The sequence below is a fragment of the Scardinius erythrophthalmus genome (assembly GCF_964197995.2).
Source record: "Scardinius erythrophthalmus genome assembly, chromosome: 9".
Classification (NCBI taxonomy): Eukaryota; Metazoa; Chordata; class Actinopteri; order Cypriniformes; family Leuciscidae; genus Scardinius; species Scardinius erythrophthalmus.
Genome location: NC_138229.1, coordinates 4,958,409 through 4,978,013, shown reverse-complemented (window position 1 = coordinate 4,978,013; position 19,605 = coordinate 4,958,409). Strand labels below are relative to the sequence as shown.

The following is a 19,605-nucleotide window of genomic DNA, read 5'->3' as shown; positions in this document are numbered from 1 at the left end:
ATTGTGTATCAAATATTTTTGACATTCTGCATTTAAATCGCAAATGGGACATTAGCAAGGTAACTCTTGCTAATGTGATGTTAATGCAGTCTAATGTGTCAACACGCCATTGTTTACCATCTGGCATATTGATCCACCAAAGTGCTGGTGACCTTCTAACCTTACAATCTGACCTCTGTTTGCTGACGGATAATGTGTTAATGAGGTTTGGCGACGTGTATTGATAGGATCGTTTCTTTTTGTGGGTGGTTAACTAGAGGAAGCCTCTGTTTACATGCATTTAATTGCACTCAATCTCTTTATTTCGCCGTAAACATGTATTATCATAATAACTGCTTTGCAGACATGAGCATTTTGCAGAATGCATGTTAAACAGCACGAGGCACCATGTGAAATGAAATGCCTCAGCAAGAACAAAGACGATGCAACTCTCCAGTGGGCTTTAACAACAAGTCAGTCGAGCTTATGTGATGTTCACCAGCTGAGCTGCAACAACCATTGCAATCCGATGCAACTCATCCATCCATCTGCACGTGCACACGCTCGTCACTTTTTGAGATTTTCCTCACAGCTTCTTTATATACTCGCTTCCATCCGTCCGTCCATCATTGAGAGGTGAGTGTTTTGCAAATGTTTTGGGGGTTTGTTTGTTTCGGAACTGTTTTTATGAGTTAAAACTGCCGTTTTAGATGAACAATTTGCACACGCTCCTCGGTGACTATCCATCGGGCTCGCGCGCTGCATAGTTAACGTTAGCCAGCAAGCAATCCGGCTAACAAAACGCAGCTTAAATTTGTTGGTTTTTACTTTTGTGTTCCAAATGAATGCAGAATTCCACCTCTATAATCAATAGACTCTAGTATTCGTGTATATAATCACACTTGTCGACAAAGAAAGTGAAAATAATGTCGGTTGGCGAAGTTTAGAGATGTTAGCCAGCATGCTAACATTAGTTGTAATCTATACTGACAGTTTTTGTATAATTTCAGTTTAAAATACGTAAATATCTTCCTATTCTGTGTTGAGTTAAATGGGAACAGTACGAAAGTGGGTGTGTACTGTGTACAGTTGGTGCATGTTTTTGTTTTGACAGGATTCTTTGAGTTGTGTGAGTGTGAAACTTTCTCTTTGAGTAGCCTAATACTTAATTATATGTTTTCACGTATAAGAAATCATCGCCGTTATGTTTAATCTATGACCCAAGCGTATAACCTGATCTACAGTAGATCAGGTTATACAGGCTTATCGCCTTTTCCACAGTATATGATATGATGTGTATTTTTAAAGGAACAGCTCACCCAAACCTTTTACTTACGCTAATGTGTATAAGTATTGTTTTCTTTCTTCCATGGAAAACACAAAAGCAGCTGTTACGCAGACTGACAACCTCAGTCACCATTCACTTTTGTTGCATCATTTTTCATCCAATGAAGAATGGAGTTCTTCGAGTTTAAGGAGGTCATTAAAGGGTTAGTTCACCCAAAAATTAAAATGATCCCATGATTTACTCACCCTCAAGCCATCCCAGTTGTAAATGACTTTCTTATTTCAACCAAAGAGTTATATTAAAAAAATACCCTTGCTCTGCCAAGATAATGGGAGTGTATGGTACCATTCTTTTAAGCCCAAAAAAGCGCATCCATCCATCATAAATGTAATCTCTTTATGAACTTTTTGAAGCATCAAAGTGGTAGTTGCGTAGCTGTCAATGGAGGCACAGAAAGCTCTCAGATTTCATTAAAATATCTTCATTTGTGAACAAAAGTCTTACAGGTTTGGAATGACAGGAGAGTAAGTAATTAATGACAGATTTTTTTTTTTTTTGTGAACCCTTTAAGACCCCTTCATCGGGGAGGATCAAATGAGCTCACTGAAGTTTGTCCAAAGTCCTTATTAGAGCAAATCAGCTCATTTGATCCTCCCTGATGAAGGAAAAAAACCCTTAAAGGGTTCACAAAAAAAAAAAAAAAAAATTAATTTAATTACTTGCTCTGTCGTTCCAAACCCGCAAGGCTTTTATTCTTGAAAGAACAACTTAAGGATGAGTAAATGATGACATAATTTTCATTTTTGCATGAACTATCCCTTTAATATGTCTTTTCCACTGGGGGCAGGTCTAGGGGTGGAAGCTTAAAATAATCCACTTTTTTTTTTGTTTTTCTCTTTGTTAATATGTCATGACTGTGCTTCTGCTTTCCAGATCAATTGAATGCTTCCAAATAGAAGTTGGATGTTCTAAAGGATCGATGCATTGGGGAAACTGAGGTGAGCTATTGCACAATATCATATCCTATGTGCCGTTTATTGACACGACTGTGAGTAATAAGTAACTTATTGGTTAGGTGTTTCAAGATTTATGGATGGTGTTCCATGGAAGAACTAGGATAAAGGGATTTTTAGAGGCATAACAGCTCATTTATATATATATATTTGGATCTGTTTCCTTCTCGCGTTGGTCGTAGACCCATGGCAAAGTGGTTTAGAGATCACCTGAGTTTTGGCAGCAGGAAAGGACCGCCGCAGCCCCCGAAACCAGACTACACCGAAAGCGAGATCCTACGGGCCTACAGGGCTCAGAAAGAGCTGGACTTTGAGGACCCCTACGAACCCCCCGAGAACCGCATGGTGAACGGCTCGGGGTCTTTGGAAGTGTTTCCCGCATTTGGCACAGTGCTGTCCAACGGCGTGGAGGTGAAGATTGTCTCTCCCAAACACAGACTGATAAAAGTGGAATCTCAGGAATTCGGGCGTAGCAAAGTACCGCTGAACATCGTGACCTTTGAGGAACCGCAGGCCCCTGTAAGTTCTTGTTTTCTTAATATACAGAGAGCTTAAATGGGTCTTACTGGACTGTTATCAGAAAGAATGGAGTGTTTTGAAAGATATCCTGGGTTGATATTTGGAAAAATGTCTGGGATTAGACAAACACCTCTTCAGAAAGTATAAAAATGTAGTTTAGTTGTATACTATGTTTTTTAATGGAGAATTGTGGTTTCTAAGCACTTCATCCTTCTAATGTGAACTTGAATATCAACATAATGTCAAGTAAACTTTAGTTTGTTTATGTGAAAGTGATTTATTGGTGGTGTTAAATGGCCTGTGAAGAGCCTCCAGTCAACTTCTGTCATCATGAATAGATCATTATATCACAGATCAGGTGGTTATTATGAGCGTGGCAGAGATTGATTACATTTATGTGTGATTCTTTTAGAGTAGATTTGATTGGTTCACATGTGAACGAGTTTTGCGGATGTCATAACAAACCAACCCAGACGCACGATTCTGCCGTGTTTCCAGAGCTTGTCCGGGTGACGATTGTCTTGTCGGAGATGAAGGGTGGGGGAATAGGGAATCCATTTCATTAACCCAAATACATTTAATCCCAATGCCTGCGGGTTATAGACTATCACACACCACCATTCTTGTTTCATTCGTCTTGTTTTTCTTTAGGGAAACAATAGAGCAAATGCTCTTTTCTGTACAATGGAAGCATAATGTGATCGGTGACTGTCAATCATTAGAAAGGACAAAAAGGACTATAAAAGAAGTTCTTTTGGCTTGTGCGCTGTATTTCAGGTCTTTATAACTATTATTTATATACTATTACATTGTTTATTAAAATTAATTCATTTTAAATGGCTTTTATTGTTAAAATTTTTCAGGTTTTGTTTTAATTTGTTTAATTGTTAGCCTCATTGTTTTGTTATTTGCTTTTGTCATTTCTATAAATTGTAAAAAAAAAAAAAAAACTTTTTAATTGTTTAATTAAAAATTTACTTTTAACTTCACATCATTTTTAAGGGTGTGTTCACACTTGTAGTTCAGTTCTCTCGACGGAACTTGTCAAACATCCTAAACAATGCTGTGTTTTGGGCTAAATGTGCTCGCTGTATGTGCGTAGCTACATATGATGAAGCTGAGAACTCGTGAAGAGCTTATAAATGTGTAAAGGAGTCAAAACAGCGGCAGGAATCCCTCCGTCACACAAACCAAGATCTGCTGTGAGGAGACGCGGTTCTGATGCCTGAACTGAACTGTGATGGGCAACATCACGATTATGACGAGAAAAAACAGGTTGAAGCATAAGCATTCTGTCATCTTATGAAACATGTCCTGTTTTCGGTTCATTTACATGTCTTTGGTCTGTGTCGCATTCGGTCACGGTCCGCTTGTTTGGTGCTCACCAGGGTTCAGATGGTAGTGTTTACTCAAATGAACCACACTAACAGAGCAATCGCACCAGAGTTTGTTTTAATCGAACCCAGTGTGAACACACCCTAAAAGATTTAGTTAACAATGAATAATCTTCCTCTCCAGCATAACTCTTAAACTTAATTCAGGAATGTGCACATCAAACATCTTGCCTGAAGATATGTGGAGGGTAAGATGTGCTGGAGGAGACTTTACAAGATCTTGATCAAAAATGAATGCACCTAACATCACAACAACATGTATTTCCATCAAGAGGTGCATACATTTGTGGTCCAGATCTTGTTTTGGCAATGCAAGAGTCCAGCACTCTGTAAAGTCTCCTCCAGCACATCCCAGAGACTTTCAATGAATTTAAGCTCTGGACTCAGAGGATCAATTAATGTGTGAAAATGATTATTTAAATTTTAATTATTTTAGTACATCTAGTAAAAGTAAATGAAAATGAGAAATGTTGCTTTGGCAACTATAGTATCAAAAATGGTTTTAGGTTTAGTTAACCAATAACCCTGTTGGATGAAAATGCTTGATTACAAAATATTCATGAGCATCTACTAGGGCTGCACGATATGAGGAAAAGCTGCGATGTGCGATAACATTGTTTAATATTGCGATGACGATATGACTGTTGCGATAAATATTCAAATGTGAATGTTAGCTATACTGTTCCCATGTCTTAGTGCTTTAATAGGTTCTTTGCGTGATGGGTCAAACGTTTATTTCCTGCCTGGTTCAGATTACACGATTTTGGCACGATCCGTTTGACGTAGGGTGTCGTGGGGATTCGTAAACGACAACGGGCATCGGGACGCAAGATTCGATTGTTTCGTATAGTGTGTCATAGTGGGCGACAACCGACTAGCGTCTGCGATGCTTCATGACAGAAAGACTAGCATGTTTAATTTTTTAACGGTCCTCCATGAAGGGTTGAGTATGTGAGCGAGTGAGTGCGAGCAACAGGGAGTGTGTGTGTGTGTGCGTGAGTGAGTGAGCGAGCGAGGGACAGTGAGTGTTTGTGAGCGAGTGTGTGAGTGAGTGAGCGAGGGACAGCGTGTGTGTGTGTGCGTACGTGCGAGTGAATGTTTGCGAGTGAATGTGTGCGACACGACAAGATTTTAGGAGTCAAAATCGTGTAATCTGACACCGTGACTATCGTAACAGACACAAAAATCTTGTAATCTGAAACAGGCATTATTCATCGTGTCAGGCTGTCTCTGTTGCGATGTGTTCATCGCGCGAGTTCATATCGCGATGACGATGAAAATTCGATGTATCGTTCAGCCCTAGCATCGACATGATCTGCGTAAAGCACTGCAGTTGTCCTCGTTTCTGATTCTCGATCACTCAGACATCACTCAACCCTCGTTCCTTGTTCTTTTCCCCAGGTGGTTCCCTCAGCTCCTGTGGTCGGGGAGACGGATTACTCGGACCCGTTTGACGCCAGGCCAGACCCGCGGCCCAGACCCGGCTGGGAGCAGAACGCTGTAGAAGCCTCCAGCAGTTACATGGAGCCGTTTGAGGCCCAGCGGTTCATAAGCGGTACAGTAGTTCCCTGCTGGATCTCTCATCATTTAAGAAATGTGAAAAAAGGCCAAAGAGAGTGTGATGGATTTTTTAATTAATCAACATTCATATGCTTTTGAATCTTAAATGTTTCCAAACCCTTTGGTCGAAAAGTCGTGACTCTGAGGCCTCGTTTACACTGTCAGTGAAATGTGACCCAAGACCCAAACGCATGCATTCGGATATTTCGAGATCGGTTTCGGGCCTCGTTCATATGTGGAAATAAATCAGATTTGTGCCAATGCGACTGTCATGTAAACCGGCAGATCGAATTTTCTGAGGCATTAGGTTCTCCTTGGTTTAATGACGAGAGAAACCCCGACGCGCATCAGCTAAGGGACGGATGACCAGACGAAACGTTGTGTAGTCGTAGAAGAGGATTGTGGACACATTGACACAGCATATCAAAGGTTGGCTTGCTCATCCTACAATTTCAGACCCGCTGCTCCTCGTTAAAGCCCGCCACAATCTCATGAAAGTGCGTATCTATAGCAAAAATTTTATTTCTTGAGCAATTTACGCCAAAAATAGTTTTTGAGTGCATATGATACGCAGTTTTCGCGTGCATATGATATGCACTTTATGGCGTGTGATACACACGCACTCCACACCCTAATCCTACCCAAGGGGTTTACAGTGCGTATCTGCATACAAAAACTATTTTTGGCGTATAAATGGCACGAGAAATAAAATTAGTGGTATAGATACGCACTTTCATGAGATCGTGTTGTATGTTCCCACCAGTCCTGAGATCTCTCTCGCACACAATAACTGAGGCATATGTGCAGGCTGCAATGATGGCCCTTTTCCTTCTCATCCGCCTCAAATTCATAGTGATGTTTGGCGAACTTCACATAGGCTATATCGCAAAGCTAGCATCAAGCATATTTCACATTCGTCCATCTGTGCAAGAACCCCCTTTAAGCATGCGCAACGTTTCAGATAGTATGTCAAGTGTAAACACATGAATCAGATATGGGTCACAATTGAAAGAACATGTAAACGGAAAGTAAAAAAAATCGGATATAGGCAACAAATCAGAATTGACCATTCGCAAAGACCCGCCCCCCCTTAGTTACTGTCGCTATGTCCGACAAGCTACGCCGTTCACACGCCACACCATGTTCTCACGCAGTGAAAAATACATTGCGGAGCAGAGAGGAGACTGACAACACGCTGACAGACAGGACAAACCAGGTTACTTTTCGGTTACGTTTGATATTAAACATATTAAACAAAGTCTCACCTTTCAAATTTGGTCATTTTTTTAAAAGAAATTTAAACAATAAATACCGTTTTGTGGCTCTTTAATGTGTCGTGACAGATCGCTGTAGAGCATCTGTTAAAGCTGCTCGTGAACCGATCATCTCTTCCTTCTAGTTAATTTATAGCCTCAAATAAACATGAACAAACATAAGAAGGAATGTTGTTTTAACCACGGAAAGACGTCAGTACACTTTGTTTTTCAAGTTCAAATCCTCCCATGTTAATCTACTAACTCTCCTGACTGCTTTGTCGGACAAAATGGCGGATGGCGAAGTATGATTGGTCAGATCACCTGTCAATCAAGCTCCCTGCGAAAGGGTCAATTGAGCACCAAGACCTGCAGTGTAAACGAGGCCTGAGTGTGTGAGTGTATTAATAACAAATAGGGGAAATGAAACTAGACAGATGTCTAGGTTTGAAAACTTGTGATTAACAATAAAGTAATCAAGAAAAAACAGAGTTTGCTTCTACCTAGTAACAGAATGGGTTTGCCTATGAAGAACCAATCAAATTGTAGGGAAATTATGTAATGTATCATGTCATTAAAACTGTTGTATTCCTTTTGCGGGTGGGATTCTCTCTGAAATTCCTCCGGCCGTGATTAAAGCATATTCGAAGGCATTGTCTGAAGTCTGTCTAGTTAATGCTGTGCAGCAAGATAGAGTTAGGGGACTCAGCCGACGTCGACTGTAGACACGCTAGAGTAGAGAATTAGGGGACTAGAGTAGAGACGCGCTAGAGTATAAATATTATAGGAAACTAACGTCGACTGTAGACGTTCGGGGACGTCGATTGTTGACGAGACCTAGTTAGACTTATGTCAGGTGCGAAATAAGAAAAATCTACCACAAGAGCTTTTATTCAGCCATTGATATTCCAGGCCGTTTAAAGGGATAGTTCACCCAAAAATGACAATTCTGTCAGTAATCACTCACCCTCATGTTGTTCCAACCCCGTAAGGCTTTCGTTCATCTTCAGAACACAAATTAAGATATTTTTGATGAAATCTGAGGGCTATCTCACTCCTCCATAGGCTTCTAAGGGATCGAACACAGACGAAAATGAATAGTTGAATAAAAGTCATTATTTTTGTTGTTTTTTGCGCACAAAAAGTATTCTCGCCGCCTGATAAACTTGTGGTTGAGCCACTGTAGTCACTTGGACTATTTTAACGATGTCTTTAATAACTTTTCTGGGCCGGCAAGGTTCGATCCCTTAGAGAGAAGCCTATAGAGGAGTGAGACAGCTCTCAGATTTCATCAAAAATATCTTAATTTGTGTTCTGAAGATGAACGAAAGCCTTACGGGGTTGGAACAACATGAGGGTGAGTGATTACTGACAGAATTTTCATTTTTGGGTGAACTATCCCTTTAATTTGTGGTCTGGTCTGTGGTATGTGTCCTTTTTGCATGTTCTTCAAAGCTTGACAATTCCAGTCCTCATTCACTCTCATAATACACAACGCCATATCGTCGAGTCATCTGGTGCTAATGACTGTGTTTGATGTTGTTCAGAGCTCCAGCACAGCTCAGATGGGGGCAGGAGCAGCCCGCAGCTCTACGACAGCCCGTATGAGGACAGGTTTCGGCCCCGGGAGGCCCCCGCAGAGGACGAGAGAGAGAGCCATCTGCCCCAGGACGACGAGAGGCCCGCCGATGAGTACGACCAGCCCTGGGAGTGGAAGAAGGAGAACATCTCCAAAGCCTTCGCTGGTAAGATGTAGCACTGGGCTCTGTTCCACAACAGTGCATTTTCATACTTTCGACAATGTGCTTTTCTACTCTACAAGCAGGGTCCAAAATGATCAGTCGCCAAGCAGCAAATGCGAGTATATGAAACCGAGTCAGTCGGTAACAGTTCGGACAGTTTTCTGCCAAAATAAAACCTCTGTGGTTTAGCATTTGAAGCAAATAAATTGAAGATGTCCATAAATATTAGTATTTTAATTTACTGTTGTTCTATAAAATAACATTATTATTAATTCGTTTATTATTGCGTGATTTGTGTAATTTAAAATAATTAATACACATAAAATATTAAATACAAATATTATTATAATTAATAATAATAAATACTCAATTTATTGTTGCATTGATTGTTTACTTGATAGTATTATTGCAGTGGTAATATTTCTTTGATTTGTGTAGTTTAAAAATAAATAAATAATTATGATTATAATAATAATTGAATAATAATAAAATAATAAAACATTATTATTAATTATAAATACTCAATTTACTGTTGCATTGATTGTTTACTTGATAGAATTATGGTATTAGTAATATATCTTTATTGATTTGTGTAGTTTTGTGTACATAATTGAATAATAATACATTTATTAATTATAGACTATTAAATCATTTTTTAACTATTTTTATTATTACTTGTTTATTTCCTAAATCCTTCTGGCCTAAGTATTAGTTTTAGTAGTAGTTGTATGTTTTTTAATTAAATAATGCAAATACTGTTTTGTGGCCAATTTAAAAAAAATATATATTTTTGGCCATTGGTTTTGAACCCTGATTTAACGCATCAACGGATTAATCTGTAAGCACAGATTACAGTCTGTCTTTTATCTTGCACGTGAGGAAGGAAGATTTATATTCTGTTGGATTTTGTTGTGAGGAGAGGGATGTGGGGCACACAATAGATGGAGACCAGAAGAGAGGAGCAGTCGTGCAGAAAGATCAGCGCCACACGCACACACACACACTCAGATCGTCATTTCACCACTTCTGATCAGATTGCCAGTTGCTCATGGATTGCTCACGCTCTGTCACACAAACATGACAAGAGCTTCTCATAATGGCGGAGAGGGACCAGGAATCCTCCACTGCTGCACTACGGTAGCTCTCAGCAGGAACAGCTGTGCTGACAAAGAGCAAATAGTGTTGTTTGCAAGATTCACTATTATCACTCTTATTAATGTTTATTCTATACTCAGTTAGTGATTTGACTCTCACGGCAAGTATTAACGTTAATGCATCTGTAACTCGTCTTGCATTGTTTGTACTATGGACATGACTTAAGCTTATATCTGATACTCTATATAATATAATAATCGTGAAATTTGTACATGCAAAAAGTAGGGGAGTTATGCTTTATTGTCATAAAAAGATGTAATTTCAAGATGTTTACTGTATAATGCATTAATATTTATGATTATAACTCAGTAATGATATTGAAAATTCAGCTTTGCAGCTTTACATTTTATAATATATTAAAGGGGTGGTTTACTGCCTTTTTTCTTTGCTTGATTGTGTTTATGGGCTGCAATATAACATGTCTTCGTGTTTCGTTTGTTAAAAAACGCCTTATTTTTCATAAATTTCACCTTTATTGTAAGCCACGTCCTCCTCTGTCATTTGAACGACCGGTTGACTTCCTGAGTCTATGAAAACACTCCCTCAGAAACAGGCAATGGGCTCAGATTGGTTAGTTCGGCCGGTGTGTTGTAATTGGCTAAACTGCGTCCGGAATCTTCACGCCCATTACCTTTACGGGCGACAGTTGCATGTGCTCCGGTCAAATGTAATGGTGTCAATATTGCCTCATCAGTTTGAGCCAGAATCAGACCCAGAGAGCGGTGATGAAGAGAGTCAAGCAGAACCTCCGCAAACACGGCTCTTACTAAACGTTTCTGAATGGTAATTTTTTTTAATTATTATTTTCTCAAAGAATTCCCATACGCTGTTACTTGAAAATGCTACTGCTGTTTGTTAGCTTTTGAGATACGCTTTCCCCCTGATTAAACATTTAATATAACTGAATACATGACTGAGTAATACCGTTTTTTAAAGATATTGTTTTATTGATAGAATGAACAACCGTTTAACTATTCACAAAACTTACCGGTAGTTTACTCAGTTTGTCGTTTTCTTTAGGTGTACATGTGCAGCTGAAGTTTGCTGTTGCGATAATTTTTTCAAGTTTGTATACGTTTCTTATACACACAAAATAACATCGAACTAACTAGCTACTATAACCAAACAGCTTTGGCATTGGTTTGCGTTCTTGATCAAATAAAAAAATTACGTCATAAAGTAAACATGGGAAATACGTTTACAAAATTTGTACATATAAGTTACAAATTCGGGTCCAAAATGTTTGTACGCATCTGTCATATACTAAAGCCAGCGCTGGCATTTTTTTACATCCTTGATAAAACTAAAACATTACGTCTTAAATTATACAGGCAATACATTTAAAATGATTAAATCTTACTTGCAGGTTGTGGCCTCTGGTTTTAAAGCTGGAACTGCTTCATGTTGTAGTAATAGTTTCTTGTTGAATCCGACATTGAACTCGTGTAGATTCTGGAAGCTGTCTTCCGTAAAATGCGCAGCACAGAGAGCTAAACTACGATTGTAATTGTCAGGAACATAATCAAACTTAAATTTGAACCATTGTTGACGAACTACAGCGTCTGTAGGAAGCCTGAACACAGAAGACCTGACAGCTACAGCTCTCCACTATAACTCCTCCTCTTCGACAGCAGAACATGTTCCGGAGGGAGGGTTGATGTAAATGTATGGGTTAGTTACGTATAAAACCCGGGAAGTATCTCGTTGTAGTCCCATTCGAGTCGTTTTTGTAGGCATTCAACTTCCTGATTTTTAAAAGACAATATCTCTGCTTATGTTGAACTTTCAGCGCAGCAACTTTGCAGATACTGTTCATGCACCAACAGCAACATTACACAGTATTTAAAATGAAAAAAGTGAAATAGCAATCAACCACCCCTTTAAAATAGAAAACACTTATTTTAAATTGCAATAATATTAATGGTTTTGATCATCAGAAAAAGGTACAGACCGTAAAGCTAACCTGTAGTGTGTTTGTAATGTTTGTTTTGTAGTGACGTTTGAAGCGGGAGACTGGGATCAGTGTACTCTGCCCTGTGACGATTCCCTGAGGAAAGCCGGAGTGTCCAGAATCAGTCCAGCGTCCAGCAGAGCCACCAGCCTGAGCAAGACCAGCAACTCCCACTGCATCCTGGGTGAGAGGGTGGACCCCACACTGGCCCTGGAGAAACAGGTGTAGGTATTCACATCTGCAAATCTGAGATTGATCTATCTATCTATCTATCTATCTATCTATCTATCTATCTATCTATCTATCTATCTATCTATCTATCTGTCTATCTGTCTGTCTGTCTGTCTGTCTGTCTGTCTGTCTGTCTGTCTGTCTGTCTGTCTGTCTGTCTGTCTGTCTGTACGTCATTCTATTTATCTGTAGGTTCTATCTATCTATCTATCTATCTGTCTGTCTGTCTGTCTGTACGTCATTCTATTTATCTGTAGGTTCTATCTATCTATCTATCTATCTATCTATCTATCTATCTATCTATCTATCTATCTGTCTATCTGTCTGTCTGTCTGTCTGTCTCTGTCTGTCTGTCTGTCTGTCTGTCTGTCTGTCTGTACGTCATTCTATTTATCTGTAGGTTCTATCTATCTATCTATCTATCTGTCTGTCTGTCTGTCTGTCTCTGTCTGTCTCTGTCTGTCTGTCTGTCTGTCTGTCTGTCTGTACGTCATTCTATTTATCTGTAGGATCTATCTATCTATCTATCTATCTATCTATCTATCTATCTATCTATCTATCTATTTTTTTGTCTGTCTGTCATTCTATTTATCTGTCTGTCTATCGTTCTATCTATCTATCTATCTATCTATCTATCTATCTATCTATCTATCTATCTATCTATCTATCTATCTATCTATCTATCTATCTCTTTATCTCTTCTTTCTGTCTGTCTGTCTGTCTGTATCTATCTATCTATCTATCTATCTATCTATCTATCTATCTATCTATCTATCTATCTATCTATCTATCTATCTATCTATCTATCTATCTATCTATCTATCTATCTATTCTTTCTGTCTGTCATTCTATTTATCTGTCTGTCTATCGTTCTATCTATCTATCTATTTGTCTGTCTGTCTATCTGTTTGTCAGTCATTCTATTTATCTGTAGGTTCTGTCTATCTATTGTTCTATGTATCTATCTATTCTTTCTGTCTGTCTGTCTATCTCCATCCATTACATTTGTTTTGTTTTTTATGTCTTAATTATTTAGCTTAATTATGTGTGTATTCTAATTTGGTCAAATAAATTGTATTCAATCTCTCTGCATTTTCAAATAACAGAAGTTATGAGTATCGTGAAATGTTCCAGGTATTTGTATCTTCTGCTGAATATAGTGTATCATGAAAACCCCCGTAGTGACCCGTGTGTGTATGTATGTGTGTGTTAGGTGGTACCATGGTGCATTGACACGCTCAGAAGCCGAATCTCTGCTCACGCTCTGTAAGGAGTGCAGTTATCTGGTGAGGAAAAGCCAGACCATCCGAAACGACTATTCGCTCTCTCTCAGGTAAACTCACTGTAAGAACCCAATAAACTGATTCAGTGACATCATTTCAGTTAAAGTTTACTCATTTCTTGCGTTCTTCTGATTTTCATATCCCTTTCTGCTGCAAATCAAATGACTGCTGTTTTCTGTCTCTCTTTTAGTGTGGTATAATTGTCCATTAAAATGTCCACTGTTTTGTACTGTCTGTTGTGATTGTTTTCAGAGGTATAATAACTGAAGTACGTGTCCCATATTCGCTTTTGGAGTCATTTGTCTCTATAAATAGCTCAAATTGTTCCTGCTAAACTAGGTTCATGTTTCTGCGTCTGCGTCTTTGCCAAACGTTTATGTGGTTATTAAGGCCAGAGTCTTTAGTGTTTCTGTGTACACAAAACACATGACCACCATTAATATTTACAGGTTTATGAAAATCCACATAAACAATCTAAATGAAACATTTGATATTAAGATTTTATGACGATTTTCTGATTTATATTTTGACAATGTAATCCAAGATGTTCATTGAAGGAAGGCCCAGACTCAACTAGAAACCAGAATATCTGAGGCTGGTTTTGTTTGGACTTAGGCCAGTAAGCAACCACCTAGCAACCAGCCTAAACACCTTAGCAACCACATAGCAATCCTATAGCAGCCATCTGGGTTTTTTTTCCCCTCATGCTTTGTTCTTCTGTAACTACCTTGATATTTTCCTGCTGGAGGGAACTTACATCTAGTTATTCTGGTTGAATGTGTAATTTATTCAGGTTTGAGGTGTTTTGTGTGTGTGTGAATGTGTTAAGCATGCTATTAATAAAGTAGTGGCCACTAAAAAGCATGGCTGTGGGCATCGGTATGAGCAGAATTACCAAAATCTTACATCATGGTGTGCATCTTTTATGTAAGATTTTTTTATGTAACATTTTAAGTTTTTTAAATGATATAGATCACCATATTGTTTTTTTATGTTGTTGTTTTTTGCTGGAAAAAAAAAACAACAACTTTATTTTAAGGTGACATAGTTACACGTTACCACATGTCCTTACTATAGTAATAACAGTAAATTATGCATAATTACAAGTACCTAACCGTAACTCTATAGTAAGTAGATGTGGTTAATTAGCTAATATTACTCAGTACTTATTTGAGGAAGTACAGTGTAACTGTCACCTTAAAATAAAGTGTAAACAAAAAATGTATTCATGTTGTAATGACCTTTTTATGAATGATCCGGTGAATTTAATATCTCATTTCAATAATCTCATTTAATTATTTTCCCTTTTTTGCAAAGCATATCTCCACATTTCTTTACTGCTTTCACTTCAGGGTTATTTTAGTATTATTTATATACTTCTATAGTATTTATTAATATTTTGATTAGCGTTTATTTCATCTTAAGTTTTAGTCATTTTATGTGCCTTTTTTTTTTTTTTTTTCATTTTTGTTTTGTATATGTAACTTAAATTTTATTCAAGTTTTATTTTGAATAATTGTATTTCACTTAGTTGCCAAGGCAGGCAAACTTCTAATATTTGCATTGGGTTTTATTTCAGCTTTATTCCATCTAATTAAAATGATTTTCAATAGTTTTAGGTCACACTCACAACAACAACACTGTTTCACTTGTACATGACGTTCAGCATAGCATTGTGTAAACAGTACAGCGCAATCTCTACCAGCTGACACATTTCTGCCGTTGCATTGCGTGCCATGGAAAAGTAACATGCAAACTCAATGGCTTTGTCTCTCTGTCTCGGCCTCTCTGCAGGAGCTGTCACGGGTTCATGCACATGAAGTTCTCGCAGTCTCGTGATGGGAAGTTCATCCTGGGAGAGAACAGTCCTCCGTTCGACTCCATCCCTGAAGTCATTCATTACTACACCACAAACAAACTGCCCATCCGCGGAGCCGAACACCTGTCTCTGCTCTTCCCGGTGCTGGTGCAGACGCTCTGAGGCCACACACACTCATCACACGCTCACACACACACACACACTCAGGGCTTAACTCAGACGACTACTTTAGTGCTTCATTTTCAATCACACACTGAAGGCTCGAGCAGATCTTTCAGAGTTTGATTTGTGTTCGGAGTGCGCGTTTGATTTTTTTCCCGGAGCGTGATCGAAACCATCCCTGGTGCGAGTGAAAACACAGTGGGCCTGTAATGACGCTGTATTGATGTGCGACACGCATATGAAGAATGTTCTCGCTGGACTTTAATGCTTCTTTGCATCACTGTGGGAACTGCAATATTTGTTTTCTGCTTCAAACTCTTCAAATAATAGATTTAAGATTTGAGGATAAAATGTAAACTGACCAAAGTATTTATAAAGATTTACAATACTGAAAAAAAAAGCAATGATGTACACTACAAATCTCATCCTCTTTAGAGGTCCTTGTTTTCAAAAGTGAAATAATTCACCCAAAATGACGATTCTGTCATCATTTACTCATCCTTGTGTCGTTACAAAGGAGATATTTTGAATGCTTTTTAAGCTGCTCTTTTCCATGCGATGAAATTGAATGATGACCGTGGCTGTTAAGCACTAAAAAGGGCAAAATCATCATAAATATAGTTCATATGACTTGTGCACAATATTCCAAGTCTTTTGAAGCCATACAGTAGCTTTGTGTGAGGAAAACAGCACAATTTTTAGTTGTTATTCATAAACGTTTCATTATGTCGCAGCTCTTAATTCTCATTTTTGTTTCCTCATATTCAGAGGGAAAGATACAAATAACAACTTAAAATTTGCACTGTTGATAAAAAGTCGAAATTGACATACATGGTCATAATTATGAGATAAAATGTTGAAAGGATGACAAAGTCTAAATGATAAGATAAGTCAATTTCGATTTTTTTGGCAATAATGCCTTGTCATAATTTAGACTTTTTATCTCATGTAAATTTTGACTTTTTATGTCATAGTTATTAACACCACAATTTTTGTTATGTAAATTTTTCATATTATGTTGCAGCTCTCAATTCTCATTTGTATTTCTGCGTTAATAAACCTAGGGCAGAGGGAAAGATACAAATAACTTCAATTTTGGTCTGTTGATAAAGTTGAAATTGACACAAAATCATGATAAGATTTAACGTTGCAGTTCAGCCATAATTAACATTTGAAAAAATTATGACATAAGTTGAAACTTCAAATTTTAGCTTCATAAGTCATATGGACTACATTTATGGTGCTTTTTTAGAGCTTAACTGCGATGGTCACAATCCACTTTCATTGTATTGTACATTTACTACTATTCTACTAAATTTCTCCCTTTCTGTTCCATGATATAAAATCATCCTGGTTTGGAACGACATGAGGGTGAGTGAATAATGACCGAATTTTAATTTTGAGTGACTGTGGGTGAAAATCAGGGCTTCTCTTTAGGAACAGGAACAGGAAAGCGGTCCTTGACTTCCTTTTGACAGTAACTAGAAGCGATGAATCATGGTTTAATGCTAAGGGAAGTGAGGATACGACACTGGAATGTTCCGAATGTGACTTTCACTCGTCCGGATGGCCATCTGCACGGAGATTTGTTCTGTTCCCAGAATCCCAGGCGGCAGAGGATGATGAAAACAGGAAGTGATGTCCTCAGACCATCTAATGCTGCACTTTTATTGGCTTCAGTGCTCCGGTCTTGTAGTATGACAGGAAGCAGTCTTCATTACTGTGGCATTTCGCTTCACTTAAGGCTGCTGTCACAATGCGACCCATCATGGTACCGCTCAGTGCCGTCGGGTCGTTTCCGAAGGACTTCTTAGCAATACTTAAAGCTTCATGAGTGACCTTACATGGACTGTTATCTAGGTTAACGTGATGTTTGAAATAAGGTCAGTTTGACCACGTCCCCCAGAATCATAAACCACAACTGTATGTTTTTGCAGGTGAAATCAAGCGTTTTCCTCTGAAGAAACCCAATCTCCCACTCTATAGTGTATGTTATGATAAACAGCTTTCATATTAACGTGGTTTGGGATTGATTTACTTGCACGTGACACACACTACTGCATTTTGACTCGCTATAGAGATCCTCACGGTAGATAATGTTTTATGATGACTGTAATTTTAGTGAGTTTATGGGGTTTTTCTATTTGCTGTTTTCCAGCTTTTCTTTGGAATAAAATAGGAGTTTTTTGTTTTCTTAAAGAAAATGAAGTGTGTTGAATTATTATCCCATTTTACAGTTGAATCCAGACTGGATGTGACATTACTGGGCTGAAGGGAGAGGCAGAAGGCAGCGAAAGGGTCCTGCCTTATAAAGCGTTCATGCAACACTGTAAAAAATATGTCAGGCCTCCTCCATGTGACCGAGCTTATACACACTCTGTTGTTGACTCTGAGCTCTAACGCTTCTGGGTATGTGTGTGTTATGAGACTTAGGCTCAACACGGCTGATTTATGACATCTGAAATGACATTTATGACTGAAATGACATCTGAAATGTTTCTCATATCTGAAGATGATAAGAACCAGCTCTGTGACTGTTTTAAAGCTCCATCTATTAGTTTGCTCTCAATTCTTCTTTACGCCTTTGTCTTCAGCATCTCGAGACCAATAAATGGTGGTTTGCTTCAAAAAAGCAGATGCTTGGTTAAGTGTATATATGTGATATGTGACCCTGGACCACAAAACCAGTCCCATGGGTCAATTTTTTTTTTATTGAGATTTATACATCATCTGGAAGCTGAATAAATAAGCTTTCCATTGATGTATACAAATATTTGAAAATCTGGAATCTGAGGGTGCAAACAAATCGAAACATTGAGAAAATCGCCTTTAAAGTTGTTCATTTATGTTCGTGATTGTGCTGCATTCACTCACAAAAATAAATGTTTTATATATTTACGGTAGGAAATTTACAAAATATCTTCATGGAACATGATCTTTACTTAATATTCTAATGATTTGTGGCATAAAAGAAAAATCGATCATTTTGACCCATGCAATGTATTGTTGGCTATTGCCACAAATATATTATCCGTGCGACTTGTGATTTGTTTTGTAATCCAGGGTCACATATGTGGTGTTTAAACCACATATCTTGATGTATTTAAAAAACAATATAAGCAGCAAATACAATGACAAGTAGGATAACGTTGGCAAATTATCAGTAATAAGTAATGGGGAATGAAAGTCAAGAAAAATCTATTTTAATTGTCATAAAATTTCAAAATTATGAAATACTAAGAAATTATGACAAGAAGTCGAAACAGATAAAAAGTCATAATTATGGCTAAACTATAACTAATAATTATGACATTGCATTATTGCAAGTCGAAATGAATGGTCAAAATTGACACAAATAATAAGAGAGAAAATAATTGAGATAAAAATCAATTGTCAATCAAAATTATGAGTAAAAATTTGACAGTAATAAAAGTTTAAATTATAAGATGAAGGCATTTTTGTCAGTGACTGCGTATTAATGATTTAGTATCTCATAGTTTTGACTTTTTTTCATAAATATAAAGTTTTGTTAAAATTATGATCTGCCAAAGCATTTTTTTCTTTATAAGATAAGTTGAAATTTAGACAAGTCAAAGACGAGATAAACAGTCATGATTATGACAGTACTAATATGGCACAAAACTAAGACAGTAATAATTATGGCACAAGTTGAAATTGTGAGATACTAAATCATAATTGAGCTGAAAATCAATTGACATTCATAAAAAAATTAACTGAGATCAATTGAAGTCCATTTTTGTCAGTGACTTTGCATAATTATAACTTTGTATCTTTTTTTTATTTATTTTTTTTATTTTTACTTTTTGTCATGAATATAACATTTTGTCAAAATTATGATCTAGCAAAGCATTTTTTCTTAATTGTGAGAAAAGTAAAAAATGAGTCATAATTGTGACAAATCAATAATAATAATGACATTACTGCAAAAGTTTAAGTTAATGGTCAAAATTGACACTAGTAATAAGTAAAAAATTATGAGATAATCATAAATAAGATAAAAAAATAAAATCATGACAAATGCAAATTTATGATGTACTAATAAAAAGTGTGTCATAATTATGAGGTCAATGACTTGTCACAGTTATGACGTTTTATGTCATAATTATGATTTACCAAATCATAATGTGGCAGAAATGGGCTTCTGAAATGATGGCAACATGCAGGTGTGATTTACTTCCATATAGACTCGCTGTCATTGACTTGTTCTCTCAGTTTCTCTCAGTTCTCCTTGTGTC

General features: G+C 37.5%; 1 protein-coding gene across 2 annotated transcripts; it reads left to right on the top strand.

Moving 5' to 3' along the window:
• The first annotated feature begins 177 nt into the window (after positions 1 to 177).
• shda (Src homology 2 domain containing transforming protein D, a) lies at positions 178 to 17,975 on the top strand. 2 transcript variants are annotated; one of them, XM_081375188.1, is made up of 9 exons: positions 355 to 615; positions 1,368 to 1,469; positions 2,201 to 2,265; positions 2,463 to 2,799; positions 5,595 to 5,748; positions 8,554 to 8,751; positions 11,898 to 12,078; positions 13,299 to 13,418; positions 15,163 to 17,975. In XM_081375188.1, the coding sequence occupies exons 4-9, from the start codon at positions 2,467 to 2,469 to the stop codon at positions 15,347 to 15,349; spliced, it is 1,173 nt and encodes a 390-aa protein (XP_081231314.1). In that variant the 5' UTR covers positions 355 to 615; positions 1,368 to 1,469; positions 2,201 to 2,265; positions 2,463 to 2,466; the 3' UTR covers positions 15,350 to 17,975. The 2 variants fall into 2 exon arrangements, with proteins under 2 accessions (XP_081231313.1, XP_081231314.1); XM_081375187.1 differs by lacking the exon at positions 1,368 to 1,469 and having other exon boundaries at positions 178 to 615.
• Positions 17,976 to 19,605: the final 1,630 nt, after the last annotated feature.

What these genes read in the sequence shown, in the direction of transcription:
- shda (XM_081375187.1), top strand. Translation starts at nt 2,467, where the DNA reads ATGGCAAAGTGGTTTAGAGATCACCTGAGTTTTGGCAGCAGGAAAGGA. An exon ending in GGCCCAGCGGTTCATAAGCG is followed by an intron (nt 5,749 to 8,553) that starts GTACAGTAGTTC and finishes GATGTTGTTCAG; the next exon opens with AGCTCCAGCACAGCTCAGAT. An exon ending in CTGGCCCTGGAGAAACAGGT is followed by an intron (nt 12,079 to 13,298) that starts GTAGGTATTCAC and finishes TGTGTGTGTTAG; the next exon opens with GTGGTACCATGGTGCATTGA.